Below are 15,742 nucleotides of genomic sequence, written 5' to 3' on the forward strand. Positions count from 1 at the left end.
GTTTCCTATATTATGTCATGTTTCCCTGGTTAAGTTTTCCATGCCTTGGAAAATCCAGCAACTACAGGGAGGTAATGATAGCTTAGGGAAAAAGCTAAGTGCCTTTGCAGCACTGTATGGGTGCCAATGAATAGGAGCAGCAGTCGTTCCCCAGTGGCCCATCACCCAAACTGACTACCTTTCAATGGTTGGACCACTCACTCTCCAGAGTCAGGGATAGTACACCCCCATCCCAAATTCACACCAACACTGGGAGCTTTCTTTCTTATGGTTGTGAACTGCATTAGAGTGCTGCTGCTCAACTGCAATCCAATCTTGTGAATCAGGCAAGGATGCAATTTCAAACAAAAAGCATTTGCTTTCAAAGAATGCAGGGAAAGTTGGAACCCAGGTTTTTCCAACCAAGGCTGTTACCATTCCCCCCCGCCTTCCCCCTCTGCCACAATTGCAACACCCATCCCCATCAATACCAGAAGCCATATTTTTCTTTTATTTTTAAATTCAGTACCATTCCAATATATGAGCCAGAAGGTTTTTGATTTCGGGAAATAGAATACATTAGATTGTCTGGTAAATGCCATCTGTATAAAATAGAACTGATATATATTTTAGGTTACAGTATTTTAAAATGTTGTTTTAGCCAGATTTCCATTCATTATTTAACAATTCCTGTAGCTGGTTAAATGTCTCTCTCCTCCAACCCCCTTCAAATTTTACATTTTTAGGTTCCCATTTTTTGCTTCCATCATCCAGTTTATAGTCAAATTTGTAACTTCCACAGTAACTATAGCAACTGAAAGGAAGAGTAGACAGTAGAGGATCAGGTTGCTGGAGATTAGAGTCAATCTTCCTCCACTCTTATCTCCTTGAGGATGAATATATAAAGTTTCAATGCTCTATGTTTATACATTCATAAATATCATTACAATTGTATAAATGGGTTTCTTTCATGAGATTTTCTGCATGCAGTGATGGTGTGCTTTTAAAACAAGACTAATGTCATTTTTAAGTAATTGTTTTAAAAATATTTTCCAGGACTTTATTGTGACTGTGGTCTTCTCATTCATGTGGCTCGTGGGATCGTCAGCCTGGGCGAAAGGACTCTCTGATGTCAAAGTTGCTACAGATCCTGATGAAGTGCTTTTACTCATGTCAGCATGCAAACAGCAGGGCAATAAATGCTCACCTGTCAGAGACCCTGCTATGTCAGGATTAAACACATCCGTTGTAAGTTGAAAGCCAATATTGATAGATGTTTGAACAGCAGGCTGGTTTGGTGATGTGCTAACATCCCAGAGGTAAGATGTGGATTAGCGCCTGTAGCCCCTCAAGGTAACTTCCCAAATTCAGCTCCTCAGGAGCAGGAAAGATGAAAGAAGAAGTAGCTCGGTATTCATTTTGCGTGACCCTTTGTGTGTCAAAGTCCTGGAATCAAAACTCAAGAAATTGCATGCATCAGTGGGCCAATGGAAAAAGAAAGGAATAACAATAAATTGGGAAGTGATGATTGAGTGTTTTAAAGAGAATAAACATAAAAGGAGGGATGTTGATACAAAACATTAAAATAATAGTTGAGCATTTGTCTCTGTATTATGACTCGCTGATTCTTTAGGTTGTGATCCCAGGATGTATGCCAGAATTAAACCTGATTATGTCCTCCAGCAATAACTCTGTATCAGAGAACTCCATCATTTTCATGGGATCTCTGGGATGCCTTAGCATGGATCAAGTGGGCATACATAATTTTGGGTAAATCTCTTGAACTTGAGCATTCTGTGACCATGGAACTTTGGTTTCTACCTGTTCTGGGAAGCTGGGTCTTGAGATGTAGCCAAACCTCCAATCCTCATTAGGATCCCCCTACCTGTAAATAGTAGAGCTGAAATTGTTTGCTGTTTAGTTTAGGATCTAGCATCTCCACCAATTGGGCCATGTTGAGACCTCATCTAGGGTACTTTCCATCACAGGGGCTCACAGGAATTTAGGAACATGGTGGCAAATTTTCACCAGCAAGTTCGGTGTGCAGTCTGGCAGTGGGGCCTTTTAGCCCTCAACCGTCCACTCACTCCTCTCCTCCATCCATGCCAACTCATGCCATCCATCTTCATGATGTCTCATACCCTCCATGCCAAAGTATGACCCTTTATTCACCCTATAACTCCTCACACCCACAATACTAACCTAGAACCCATGGCCCATTATATCCCAATGCCAAATTCATTCAACTCACAGCAACCTATGACCCAGCATTCATCTATATCAGCCTTTACAGCCCCTGTATCAGCTTAGTACCAATTCAAGCCAACCCAGGACTAACCCTACCCATCATGCTTTGACCTTATATCTTCCAAACTAACTCATCCAGTATCCACTGGCTGACCTCAGAAACTATGTTAAGTGGAAATAATACAACATTCCAAACATCTATTATAGAATTCACTAAATTAAAAAAACACTGTCAATCATGAAGGCCCATTTAAAACGTCAAAGTCCTTCAGTTACTTAATCACTCACAAATCAAAATTCCTTCAAGTGATTAATACAAATAACAACATACATTTATTTTTATAACACTGTGAAGACAATCATCCATTTATAACCACTTGGAACTGTCAATCAAACTGTGTCCTTACAGGTCCCTACTATGATAATGATAGATTATGGAAGGAGTGAATTAAATAATTTCTGTGATTGTAACCCTGAGGCTTATGATATCAAACATCTCTGAAATAGTAAGCAAGTTGTCTTTCAATTTACAACTACAGCAAGCTGATTCTTTTCAAAATTTATAGGACAGAGGATTAAATGGCATGAAAGCTTGACAGTTCCAAAGAGCTTATCCACTTTTCCCATGCAATAATTTTACAGTTAACAATTCCAGAGGAGTACTGGAACCTTTCCAAAAGAGTATATGTGTTCTCTAAAGATTTCTAAGAAGTTCAGACATTTTCACAAATGTCTAAAGCCCACAAATTATGTTTCAGAAATTTGCATGATGAAGATTAATCCTTTGTTAGCAGATACACTTAAAATGTGATGCTGCCTCTGTGAACGATAAATGTATAAAATACCCCCTGTTTCCATTCAGTCCTCATTAAAAAGATGGTTGTCTGTTTTGGGTGAAGGATATCTAGAATTAGAGTTCTGATGTCATTTTGGCGGAGATACTGAGCCCTTCCAAACTGGCAATACTTTTGGTCATTAACTCCTAGCTTTACTTATTCCTGACTCCAGACCTAGGAAGAAATGAATGTAAGTTTTGCTAGTTCTCCACTGGAGTTACCCTTTACTCTTTCTCTCCTGCTCTAATGGCAAAACTAAACAAAACAGCAAACAACTTGGATTCTCAACGTACAAATCATAATCTTTTGTGTATCAAAAAATTATGAGAATATCAATTATCAATAATTTCACAGAAACACTGGTACATGCACAACATAATGGATATTCTCAGTACTGTACTCATTTTTGGAGAAAGTGAGGACTGCAGATGCTGGAGATCAGAGTTGAGAGTGTGGTGCTGGAAAAGCACAGCAGGTCAGGCAGCATCCGAGAAGCAGGAGATTCGACGTTTCGGGCAGAAGCCCTTCATCAGGAAAGAGGCTTGTGGACTGGGGGGCTGAGAGATAAATGGGAAGAGGATGGGCCTGGGGGGAAGGTTGCTGGGAATGCAATAGGTAGATGAAGATGGGGGAGAAGGTGATAGGTCGGAGAGGAGGGTGGAACAGATAGATGGGAAAGGTGATGGACAGGTCAAGAAGACGGTGCCAAGTTGAAGGTTTGGGACTAGGATCGATTGGTACGGGGGGGGGGGGAGGGGAAATGAGGAATTTCTTGAAATCCACATTAATCCCGTATGGTTACAGCGTCCCAAGGCAGAAGATGAGGCGTTCATCCTCCAGGCATTGAGTGGTTAGGGTTTGGTGATGAAGGAGGCCCAAGACCTGCATATCCTTGACCGAGTGGGAAGGGGAGTTGAAGTGGTCAGCCACGGGGTGGTGGGGTTGGTTGGTGCGGGGCTCCCAGAGATGTTCTCTGAAATGATTCACCAGTTGGCGTCCTGTTTGCCTGAAGTAGAGGAGAGCACATCGGGTGCAACGGATGCACTAGATGACGTTGGTGGAGGTACAGGTAAATGTCTGTTGGATGTGGAAGGATCCTTTGGGGACTTGGTCGGATGTTGAAGGATCCTTTGAGGCCTTGTGTCGGATGTGGAAGCCAATGCACCTGATGTGGTCTCCTGTATATTGGGCAGATAGGACGCCGACTTGCAGATCGTTTCAGAGAACATCTCTGGGACACACGCGCCAACCAACTCTACTGCCCCGTAACTGTACACATCAATTCTCCCTCCATACGTACAGGTCCTGGGCCGCCTCCATCGCCAAACCCATATTTTCTTTTTTAAATCTACACAAAATAAATATTGTCCCAGATATTAGCAATGAATTATCATGAGTATTCTAGTTATGAGAAAGCAAGACTTAGGCCTATGGAATTCATGAATAGTACCACAAATATTTATTTTGCAGTACAGAACTTGAGCATTGCTGAAAAACAAACATTTTGCCAATCTTTTTCATCTAGCACTCACTCACTCATCAGTTAACTGTTAATTATCATCTAACTGGTAAATTCTCCATGGCAACACCTCCACCAATCAGAATCCACTTGTCAACCAGTCAGCACTCTTCTTTCAAGCAGTGTAAAATGCTGTTGCCATTAACATTTTTATTTGTGCAAATGTACAAAACAAAAAGCTTAGATAAAATGTGTCTTTCTCATCAATACTCAAATTATGATTCTTTTTCACTGAAATAGGGATCAACAGGGCTACAATGTTAACCTAACCTTGGTCCTTTTAAATGTGTGTTCCAATAATTCCCATATCTTGTATAGTTACACACCAGAAATTAATTTTAAGATTAAATAACTTTAAATCTAAATAACAAGACAGCTAGAATTTGGTGTAGGGATGTGGTGGGGCAACTTTTTTTATGCAGAGGGTGGTACGTGTATGGAATGAGCTGCCAGAGGAAGTGGTGGAGGCTGGTACAATTGCAACATTTAAGAGGCACTTGGATGGGTACATAATAGGAAGGGTTTGGAGGGATATGGGCCGGGTGCTGTCAGGTGGGACTAGATTGGGTTGGGATATCTGGTCGGCATGAACGGATTGGACCGAAGGGTCTGTTTCCATGCTGTACATCTCTATGACTCTATGACTGAAAATGAATTTAGTTCCTAATGATAATTATTGCTGAGAGCTAAAATTGTATTTGACATTTCTATTTGTTAAGTAGTATGATAAATTGTTTTAAAGGTCACATAACACCTACAGTATGTTCATATCAGGAATAATTTTCTAAAGGCATTGCTGTTTTCCTGCTGACCTGCATTTTTTTAGCTGTCTTACAAGGTCTGATTTTGTTGACGGCATAATAATAGCAATTACTCATGGTGAAGCTGTTCAGATTTGCCTGAAATCATGAATGTACGCAATGAATATTGTTTTCCAAATAATTATTTGTACTTTTTACACTTTTCCTCCTTGAAACAATATTTTAGAATTGCAGTTCTAGTGATTTGAAGCTAAAAAAATTAAAATAGATTACATAGCAAGTACACATGTATACACACTCACATTTACGAATGTCCATTAGTTCAATCACTCACAATAAATTCCTTTTCTGCTGATTTTTTAAGCCCTTATGTTTTATCTCATGCAGGAAAGAAATTCTTGTTTTTGAATTAACTGATAATGACAAATACTAAGTATTGTTAAAGTACCAAATCCACCATCATAAACTTTACAGTAAAGACATTTTGGCAGTATTACTTAATGGAGCAGCATGAACCAAAACTTGTTACTCAAGAGCGACTTAAACAACTTGCTTAAAGTTTTACCAGTTACAAGTTCTAGTGCTAATCTTGTTGTGTGTGACTTATGAAGGGGCAGTTGATTTCCCACTAAGTATTACTTATTCACATGAAATAGTCAGTTCTAGATCACCTTAACAACTTTATTTTGACTTGTCCAGTTCAATAATTGTCAGAACCATAATAGTTGTTAACTTAAGATTACAAAAGTGACATGCATAAAATAAAATTGCACATCTTCTCACCTCCTTAGGTCTTTGGATTTCTTAACTTTATTCTGTGGGCTGGGAATATCTGGTTTGTGTTCAAGGAGACTGGTTGGCATACTTCAGGTCAACGACACCCTCAAAGCACCATGGAAAAACAGCCGGCTCAAACTGGCTTCAACCAACCCTACAATCAGCGGGCAGGTGATCAAGAAAGCTATGGTCAAACAGCTGGATACAACCAACAAGGATATGGACAGCAACCAGGTTATGGGCAACAAGCTTCATATGGTCAGATTGGAGGCTACAGTCAGGGTGGTTACGGCCAGAATGCTCCAACTTCTTTTACTAATCAAATGTAGCGTGTTCTAGATCTGATATCTGTGCATCCTTTGTCTGAAATCTCCATAGCACCAAGCTTTCAGTTAGAGTAAATTCATAAGGGTGTTGAGTATTTCTGTGATATTGATAATGAGAAATATCAGTAGAAAGTTGCAGTGATTTTAATCACTTGTTAATAATAATTTTCAGGTGTTCAAATATTAGCATGGTGATGTAAGTATTGCTGGTTACTGTAAGCAAATGTCACTTTATAAAATACCTCCATGGCTAGTGTCTTTTTTATGTTGTATTGAAATAGTAAAACCTGTAAAACTGTTAAAATGCACAAAACATATTTTGCTTGTGTAATGTTTGTTCTGGCTATATGTGGTAGATTCTGTCTGATTGAGCAAATAGTATTAGAATTGAATTAATCTTTTTGGCTTTCTGGGGAGGAATTAATAAGTGGCCCTTGTGTGACTACTAAATATTGCATTGTATGTACTTAAAAATGGCTTGTGCATGATGTTGTTACAGCTTATACACTGTGTCCGACTCTGGTGTGATGTTACTCAGTGCACTAAGATCTCACCCTTATAGTTAGTAAAGCAAAAATGTTTTTATGCTGTAGCTACAGGTATTACAGTCAAATGGAATTTATATTTCTATGTTTGTTAAGAAGAAGCATTTTGTTCAAAAAACCCTTGTTTGTTAAATGTAAAAGTTATTTTGTTTACTTTATATATATTATTTGTTAGTACAGATGCAAATGTGATTTATTTTCAGCATGCGAGTATGTTTTGTAATATATCTTTGAATTCCCTACAGCAGTGAAAAACTGCATTAGATCACCCTAAAATATTGAAAAGATCTTTACTTTGGAAAATGTTTAACTTTTTATGAACAACTGTACAACCAGCTTCTGCAACTTGCCACAGCTATATCTCTTTGGTACAGTAGTTTATGTGCCTGCCTGCAGTGTGGTCTTACTGTGTTGTCACACAAATGAAATAGTCATTGTAGAAAAATTGAATCTGTATCTGTCTATAACAGTCAATATATTATGCTCAATATCTTGACGTAAGATGTAGTTATCAAAGCACAAAGCAACTATGATTCCTTTCTGTCTTTTTGAAGTACTGTGGTATTGTGGTGATGATTGAGAAGTGTGTGAATGTATTCAAAATAATCATTAGCATCTGTGATCAAAATCATTGGCCAACCAATGTAATCCAACTCATAAATGTAAAATTACCTGCAAATTTTAAAAATCCACACACAACAGTCGCAATGTCAGCTTAGCAACATTCAAACTGTCTTCTTAGAATATACAACGAGCCATATCTAGCTGTCAAAATAATGGTAATGCTATTGGTACTTACTGTTATTGACGCACAAGTGGTACAGCAAATTCAAGCACAGAGCAAATGTATAATTAATATCCAAAATACAGAAGTTGTTTTAAGATGCACTGCTCTGCCATTATCCTCACAAAAACAGCATTGCAATGTCTGGCTCACTATTGAAGTAAATAATGTGACCTTCTTGTATTTGCACATTGCTACAACTTAAACAGAAGGAGGTTTTACAGCACAGTGGGCTAGAAACTCTGGGCTCGAGACCTATGCTTCTAGACTTTAATTCCCACATTCCCTGGTCTGTCGGGTTTATTCCGATATCAATAACAAGGTAGTTCAAACAATGAATATACCCAATGTTCTTTATTAAAGCAATGTATACTACAAAAAAAACTGCAAAAACTTTACCCGTACAATGTTTCCAGTCACAAGTGAACTGTTTTACAAAGGCCTATTTGAACATTTGACCAGGACAGTCATCAGCTACTCCATCTGAACTTTAAGCTGTTCAATCAGATGAACTCATCAGCTGGCCAATTGTGCTGCGAGGCAAACTATTTTAATATTTCCATACAAAAAAGTGTTCAAACTCTTTATACTATCCAGTGTTGAGCACAAAATGTCATCTACTATGGTTAGTTAAATTAGTTAATTCATTAAGATTTGCTTATGTCTCTTTGGAAAATAATTTATCTCTTGCTTTTAATGAACTCTGACCTCAGCTTTAGCTTAATTTTGCTTTTCACTGCTTTTATGTCATCAAATCAACCATATGCTATTTACGTAGCATAATTCTATATGACAATCACAAATTCATTTAATAAATAGTCCACATTATCATATCTTATTCACAGTGTCTGGTTTGAACAAAACATCAGTTTTCCAGAGTTACTGTGACAGTTCAGTCCATTACTGCTGAGTTACAGACTTCCAAACTAAACACACACGTTCCTTCAGCAACACAAAACAGACACTTTAAAACCAGTGACCTTTCTAATCATTAGGTTATCACCAGGCTTCATGTGTGTTCAAATTCATTCAACTTTATTTAAATTCATTCTGGTAACCCAGCAAATTTTGAGTTAATATTTGCATATTCCTTTCTTTAAAATTTTGTAGAACTTTTCTAGGGGTCTCAATGATTTAACGAAATATATGCATCCTCATTTCCTTTTGATGATCATTACTTCAGGATGTCAGAAATTTCATCCTGCTATTTTCCCCACCTTAAAGTACACCGCAAACTTCACAACAGAGCTACTCACACTAATGCTAGGACTATAGATTACCATGAGCACATGGAACACAATACAAATTCAGGAGTGGATCTCTACATTCAACCTCCAATCCCAAAGTTTGTCCCACCAATCGGTCTCCTTAATCTCTTTTACCTCCCTCTGTGCTTTTTCACTTCATTGCTGCAGGATATAATACACTTTCCATGCCTGTCTCAGTACTTGCCTTTCCTTGGTTAGGTAATGGATGTATATAATATGAAAATTGATTCACATACCAGTTGAGATTCTCCTTAAGTTGTCATGGCTGCAAAGCATCTTCTCTTTTGACTTATGGATATCCAATAATTTCAACTGACCCACACGAGAAGAGTGAAATGGACTGAAAGTTTTGGATGGGCATTGTCTCCATACAGAAATAATACCTTTGTGGTTATTACACAATTCTCTCCTCTTCTCATATATGCTACTTATATGCATGTGTATTCATTGAGGTTGCCTGCATAGTACAATTAATAGAACATTAAAATGACACAAAGCTTCCTCCTTATCATATATGGGTTGGGTACATATATTAGTCATTTACCCATTCTACCCTCCATCTTGGTGGACCCTGAAAGCATCTTCCCTTACTGTGCAATAGAGGGGTGAATATTGTTTACATTACATGATGTCCCTCTTGTCAGAATCCATATACTTTATATACCTGTTTTGATTTCTCTTTCCCTGTAATTATGGGAATGGCTAACACCATTCCTGCCTATAGTCCACATGTAACAGTACAATCATCTTCAACAGTAAGTATACACACAATAAACACAAGTTGGCAATTAGTCAAATTAATTGATCCAGAAGTTAAATTCTTGAGCGGCTCATTCCAAAGGGAACCTCCCCCTGATGTATCTGCCATAAATTTTCCTGAATAGGAATCAAAGGGAATCTGCCATCTTTTCAACTGGATCTTTTGGCCTGACCTCAAGATCCCCTTTAACAGGTCCTGACCCTTTAGCCCAGATCAGCCAAGTCTTTAGAGTTAACCACTTCTACTCCCATATTAAAGAAGTAATTAGGTAACGTTTTATCAGGTTATTTCCTTCTCTTGATTTGATCCCAATGTAGAGAGAGTCAAGAGTGTGGTGCTGGAAAAGCAGTGCAGATCAGGCAGCATCCGAGGAGCAGGGATACCTGTTCTCAGGGCCAGATCCCTTTTGGAGCCATGGGGTCATGACCCTTGTGCCTGAGTCTCTTGACCTAACGGCTCATTCCAGAAGTTCCAAGAAGAGCAATGAATTTAGAGCACAATTAGGTCATTGGGTCCCTGAGACATTTAAAACAATTATCCAGTCTTGAGCGCATGATCATTTTGACCACTGGCAAATATCACAAAAGTGTCATCTACTATAGCCAGTTTGATCAATTAACTCATTAAGGTTTGCTTGTCTCTCCTTGGGAAGAAACTTACCTCTTGCTTTTCAAGAACAGCTGACCTCGAAAGCTTGATTTTGCTTTTCACTACTTTTATGTCACCGAATCAACTGTATGCTATTTACACAGCACAATTCTATGACAATCACAAATTCATTTGGTAAATAGTCCACATTATTGTATCTCTTTTTGGTGTCAGGTTTAAACAAAATGTCAGTTTTCCAGAGTTACTGTGACAGTTCAGTGCATTACTGCTGAGTTACAGTACCCCAATGTAAGTACATAATTCCTTCAGCAAATCACAGAAACACTTTACAACCAGTGACCATCTAAACATTAGGTCATCACAAGGCTTTACATGTGTTCTCCTTATTTCATTCAACTTCATTAAATTTCATTTTGGTATTGTATCAAATTTTGGGTTAATATCTACAGAAACCTATGGCCAAGGAAAATGTGTCCAAATGTGTTGGGTATTAACCAACACATCCTTCCAATACACAGTAATGGCAAGCAATAAGATTGGAAGAGATTTATGGTCAGCCTCTACCATCATTGTCCATAGCTGCAGACTACAACAGATATGTAAAAATGCATGTTGCCATTGCAACTTGGACTCCCTGAGTGAACTGTAATTGAACAGCACCAGCACAAACCAAACCCACCACAGCAAGTTGTCTTGATCTTTCAGCCTAAGTTCCCTTTAAATTGTGTTATAAGTTTTAATTGTTGCCAGTCATTCTCTCTCTTCACTGAAACTTATTACAAATGTGGAGTTTTGTTCCTTCAGGCTGTAATTGCTGGAGATGTTAAAATATTGACTTTTTCTTTGACTGATTTTGTTTTATTCTTAATACAATTTTCTTTTCCCCCTCTTCATTTTTTGTATCTGATTTAACATTGAATGCATTCAGTCTAAATTATATTTCCTTCTAACTCCTTAATTGTTAATTTATTTATCCAATCTGATGAGAAAGGAGAAACCCAGTTACTTGCACTGTTCAGTAAAGTCCTTCCCCTCCTGCGCCATAATCAAGTTATATTTGCAGCAATTTGTCACCCAAAATCATTGAAATCTCACATATAAGGGGAGGTCTAACCAGTGGTAGATGCCTTATGCCCTGCTACAAATTATGGCCAATGGTTTTTGTTTGTTCTTTATTAGACCCTACTACTTTAATTGTAATTTCTAGCAGCACATGAAGCCTTCTTCTGAAACAGGCCAAACTGCCCAAACCGAAGTTGCCTAAAATAAATCAAAATTTTATCCATCATTCAGTTTTTAACCAAACGTGATTATTCAATGATCTGACAAGCATTTGGCAGAGACAAGATTTTTTGAGTGAAGTAATTTACAGATTAATACAGAAATTTGAAATTAATTTTTTTTGTATTGATCCCATCAAAAATTCTGCATATCTTTTATAAAAATGTATTTGCTGAATTATATACTCGTCTGAATGCTGTCCAAAGTTTTAATATTGGTGTAAAGCAAAAGTATCATGGTTTGATGTTAATTGTATCTGCATATGGTTATTTTGATTGTTATAAATACGGTACATTGTTATTTCCACTTTGAGTAATCCGATTAAAGTACAGTACTGCATTCATGTTATGGTGGTGCGTTCATTAATTAGTATTATTTGCTATTGAAAATAGATTTTAAAACATTTGCTCAAAATATGTAAATATGTAACTGACGCACTCTTCCATTTTTGTAAAAATAGTCCAGCAAGTGCAAGAGATTATTGGAAACATAAGCAATCTCCAGAACTTGCTGATTGTTTTGTACAACACCAGCTTATTTCACACAAATATCACTCTTTGTCTCTCCATCATTTTTATGAATTTGTTGTATTTGACCATTATACTAATTAACCATTAAACACATCACAAGAATTTAAGTCCTGCACTTTTGGGATAGGTGGCACTTCATAAATGTGATAACTGATAATATCTGCCAAGCAGCTTTTTTGGTCCAGAAAGTGGGAAAAAAGAAATTGGTGAGTCTACTTCTTTTCAGAAAATGAATTCTTGGTGGAGATTCTAAAATCCAAGTTTTACATTTTTACACTTTTTCTTAGTTTTCCTTTGTATCTGCCCCCTCTGTGTCTCTCTCATTCCAAGCTTTCTTCCCCTTTATTTATTGCTCTTTCTGTACCTCGCTTAAATCATCCCTTTTAATTCACTTTCTTCCTATGCCTTACTGTTCAAAGCTTAAAGCTCATTGATTAAGGACTGTTGGTGGAACCTTTCACTAACTTCTAGTTGCCCCATTATCCTTGCCATAATGTTAGCAGCTTGTAGTTCAGGCATGTTTCGGGGCAAAACATTTTTGGATTGATTGTGGCATAAAAAGGTACAGCCAATGGCATACAATGTGAGATGCCCCTTTCTAGCAAATTTCAGTCTGTAACTTCCAATAGACCTTTACATCACCAAACATAAAAGCAAAGCTACGTACTTTTGTTTTATCTTGCTATACTGATACAATGTCCAAAATCTGGCATCCTCGGGTCTGAAACTGTGCTCAATTTTCACAAACTTTGCATATCTAAAGTGACATTTCTTTCAAACTAACCTGATTAATTATCACATACCAGGTCTCTCACAAGGAATTCGATACATTAGGTTTGCATCTGGTTTTCATGTAATATAGAACTCTCATTAGCAGTTTACGTTCAGAATTTTTACATTTTGAGGGTATGTTGCCAAACCGAATCAGATAAAGGGAGCAAGCATTGATAAGCTCCTTGTGCTTTACGCTAGAATCTGTTCAGAGTAGGAATTAACCAGCACTTGACCAGGGACACCATTTTGACAATGTCCAGTTACTCAAACTGATTTATTGTTGTCTTTGTAGACAGTAATGCTTAAACAAATCCTCAACATAACCTAGTATATGACAGCATATCAATTACCAGCCTTTTTGCATTGTTGCTCCTGTTCCAGTTCAGGCACTTTTAAACCAGGGTGTAATAGGTCAAATAGTAAGATTCTCTAATGCCAGGTTTTCAGACAATTTCACTTGCTGCATAGCTAAATTTGGGGTAAGATATTGTTATCCTCTCCTAATTTGACTGCCATTATTCAGAATTCTAATCTTATTACAATGGTTGTAACTGGATGTAGCATGGAGTGTAGAAAATAGAGAAATGGTCTCTATTTATTTTATTTACAAAGGAAATAGTGGACTGAATTTCGCTAGCCCTTAATAATGGTCAAGGAGGTGAAATGACTGACAGAACAGTGTGGGAAGCCTCGGGGATGGCTAATGCTACTAATGCTGTCTGTCTGCCATGGAACTGATAATCACATCATCCTTGGGATACAACTGAGTTACTCCAATAGCCAATTAAGTGCCTTTTTCCACCTCCACAGGCATTCTGCCCATAATGAGGGAACTTGTAGCCAATGTCAGGAAATCAGCCAATGAAATCTGATGGCCTTCTATGCAGTCCCAGGTTGTACAGAAGGCCTTCATTTTCAGACACTCCCTGGTCCAGCAGGGGAATTCTGACACCAAAAGCTACACCCAAGGTAACAATGTCACCTGCCTTCAGCAAACGTACTGCCCCACCAGTCTCTCCAGTTGGCTGCCTGGTTCCCACACTGCAGGACCACACTTTTCTCGGTTGGCATCCAAGCATTGATATGCACTTAAACTGAGGATGCAGCCTCAGCACTAGCCACTGCTAGCAGTTGTGATGCTGATTGTCAGCCTGGTGACTGAGTTGACAACACTTGGAACATGCTGCTATTGTTACTAAAGCTGGCAGTCCCACTAGCAGCCACTTAATTAGCCACATCGGCAGAAAGATAGCCCCTAGATTTTACTGCCTAAGAAAAGTCTCTTCCCAACATCATTCCCAATGGCAAAAGCTCAGCCATCCTGGTAAAATTCAGGTTAATATACTGACATGAGTTTAGATATTTTCCAATCATGTTCAGAGAAGTTATGAACCCAGGATGCCTGGCTCAGAAGTAGGGACACTAACACTTTGCTACAAGCCCCTATGGCACCAATCTACTTCATATGCCCTAAAACTCCACCACTGAAAGAATATTGCCCCCTACCTGATGTGCTGTTATCACTTTCTTGGCCTTTTGAGCTGCAGACTGACTGTGGTGAGTGGGGCTTTCACTGCTAGGAGTCATGACAACACCTCCCAGCCTTTGGATTTCTGGCCTTGTAAGGACCAGCTGGAGTTTCCATTGATACAACTATAGAAAAGTCACAACACAGAAGAGGTCATACAACCCATGGTGTCAACGCTGACAAAGGAAAGAAAAATCGGCACCTATTCTAATCCCACCCTCCACGACCTAACCCTTAATGTTTGACAATATTTGCAACCACCAGAAAAACACCCTATTAAATTCAGGAAAGAATATAAAAATGCCAACTGCACTTGAGCTAAATAGCTCCCTTTCAAAGTGATTTATGAATCTTTCATTAGCCATATGCATCCTTATACCATCCCACCCAACCTTATAACTTCAAACTAGTTTTCTGGAAATAGAAAAATCCTCGCAACAGTGTTAATCTTTCACTTAAATTATTTTTATAAACCTGTACAGGGTTCGAATTATCTCCACAGATACCAAGTCACTTTATATTAATATTTTTAGAAAGAGTGCATAAGTTTAAGAAACATTTAACAATTCACTGCTTCCAATGAAGCTGTTTTGTATGGGGCAATTCTGTGAGCTGGAGCCAGAAAATCATGTTCCTTTAACACAGTTCTCTTTGTGCCTCCTCTATATTTCAAGGTAATGTCTTAGCCATGTTGCACAGAACTGGGTAAACCTTGAGCTTGTTTGATAGTCTAACTGATGATTTCATGAGAAATGTAAATTTAGCTTGTAACTCACTACCTATTGTTTTATGCCAGGTCATGAAATTAGGATCTACCCCAGTGTGTGTGAATATTTCATTGTTTAATCAAAATTCAAATTCCCTGTAAACAGGCATTAGTGGGAAAGCCTGTGATATTCTGGATTTCTCATGTTTCACAATGCGAATCGGAATTTTCAAATAGATTTTGAAGGCCAGGCAGATTCCTCCCTGTCAGGCCCATTTATTCCTTTTCAATGCTAACAATATTGTTCTGTCCTTTGGGTTGAGGTACTAACATTAATGATGCATTTTGCAAACAAATAGAATCACTGAATGTTATTAAAACACAAGTGCTGTGTGGGAATATACTTTCAATCTCATTTTTACCATAGTCAAATCGATTGAGTGCTATGCAGACAGAAAAACACCCCATGAAAGATACTTAATGCAATTGTTTAGACAGGGAGGGTGAAATGT

General features: G+C 38.1%; 1 protein-coding gene across 2 annotated transcripts in view; it reads left to right on the top strand.

Moving 5' to 3' along the window:
- synpra (synaptoporin a) overlaps positions 1-12,035 on the top strand; it is a 377,164-nt gene extending 365,129 nt beyond the window's left edge. For both annotated transcript variants that reach the window (XM_072582461.1, XM_072582462.1), the window contains 2 exons: positions 1,036-1,227; positions 6,134-12,035. In XM_072582461.1, the coding sequence (XP_072438562.1) occupies positions 1,036-1,227; positions 6,134-6,448 (507 nt within the window). In that variant the 3' untranslated portion in view covers positions 6,449-12,035. The remainder of the gene's footprint in view (positions 1-1,035; positions 1,228-6,133) is intronic.
- The last annotated feature ends 3,707 nt before the right edge of the window (positions 12,036-15,742 follow it).

This window comes from Chiloscyllium punctatum, chromosome 12 (genome assembly GCF_047496795.1).
Source record: "Chiloscyllium punctatum isolate Juve2018m chromosome 12, sChiPun1.3, whole genome shotgun sequence".
NCBI lineage: Eukaryota > Metazoa > Chordata > Chondrichthyes > Orectolobiformes > Hemiscylliidae > Chiloscyllium > Chiloscyllium punctatum.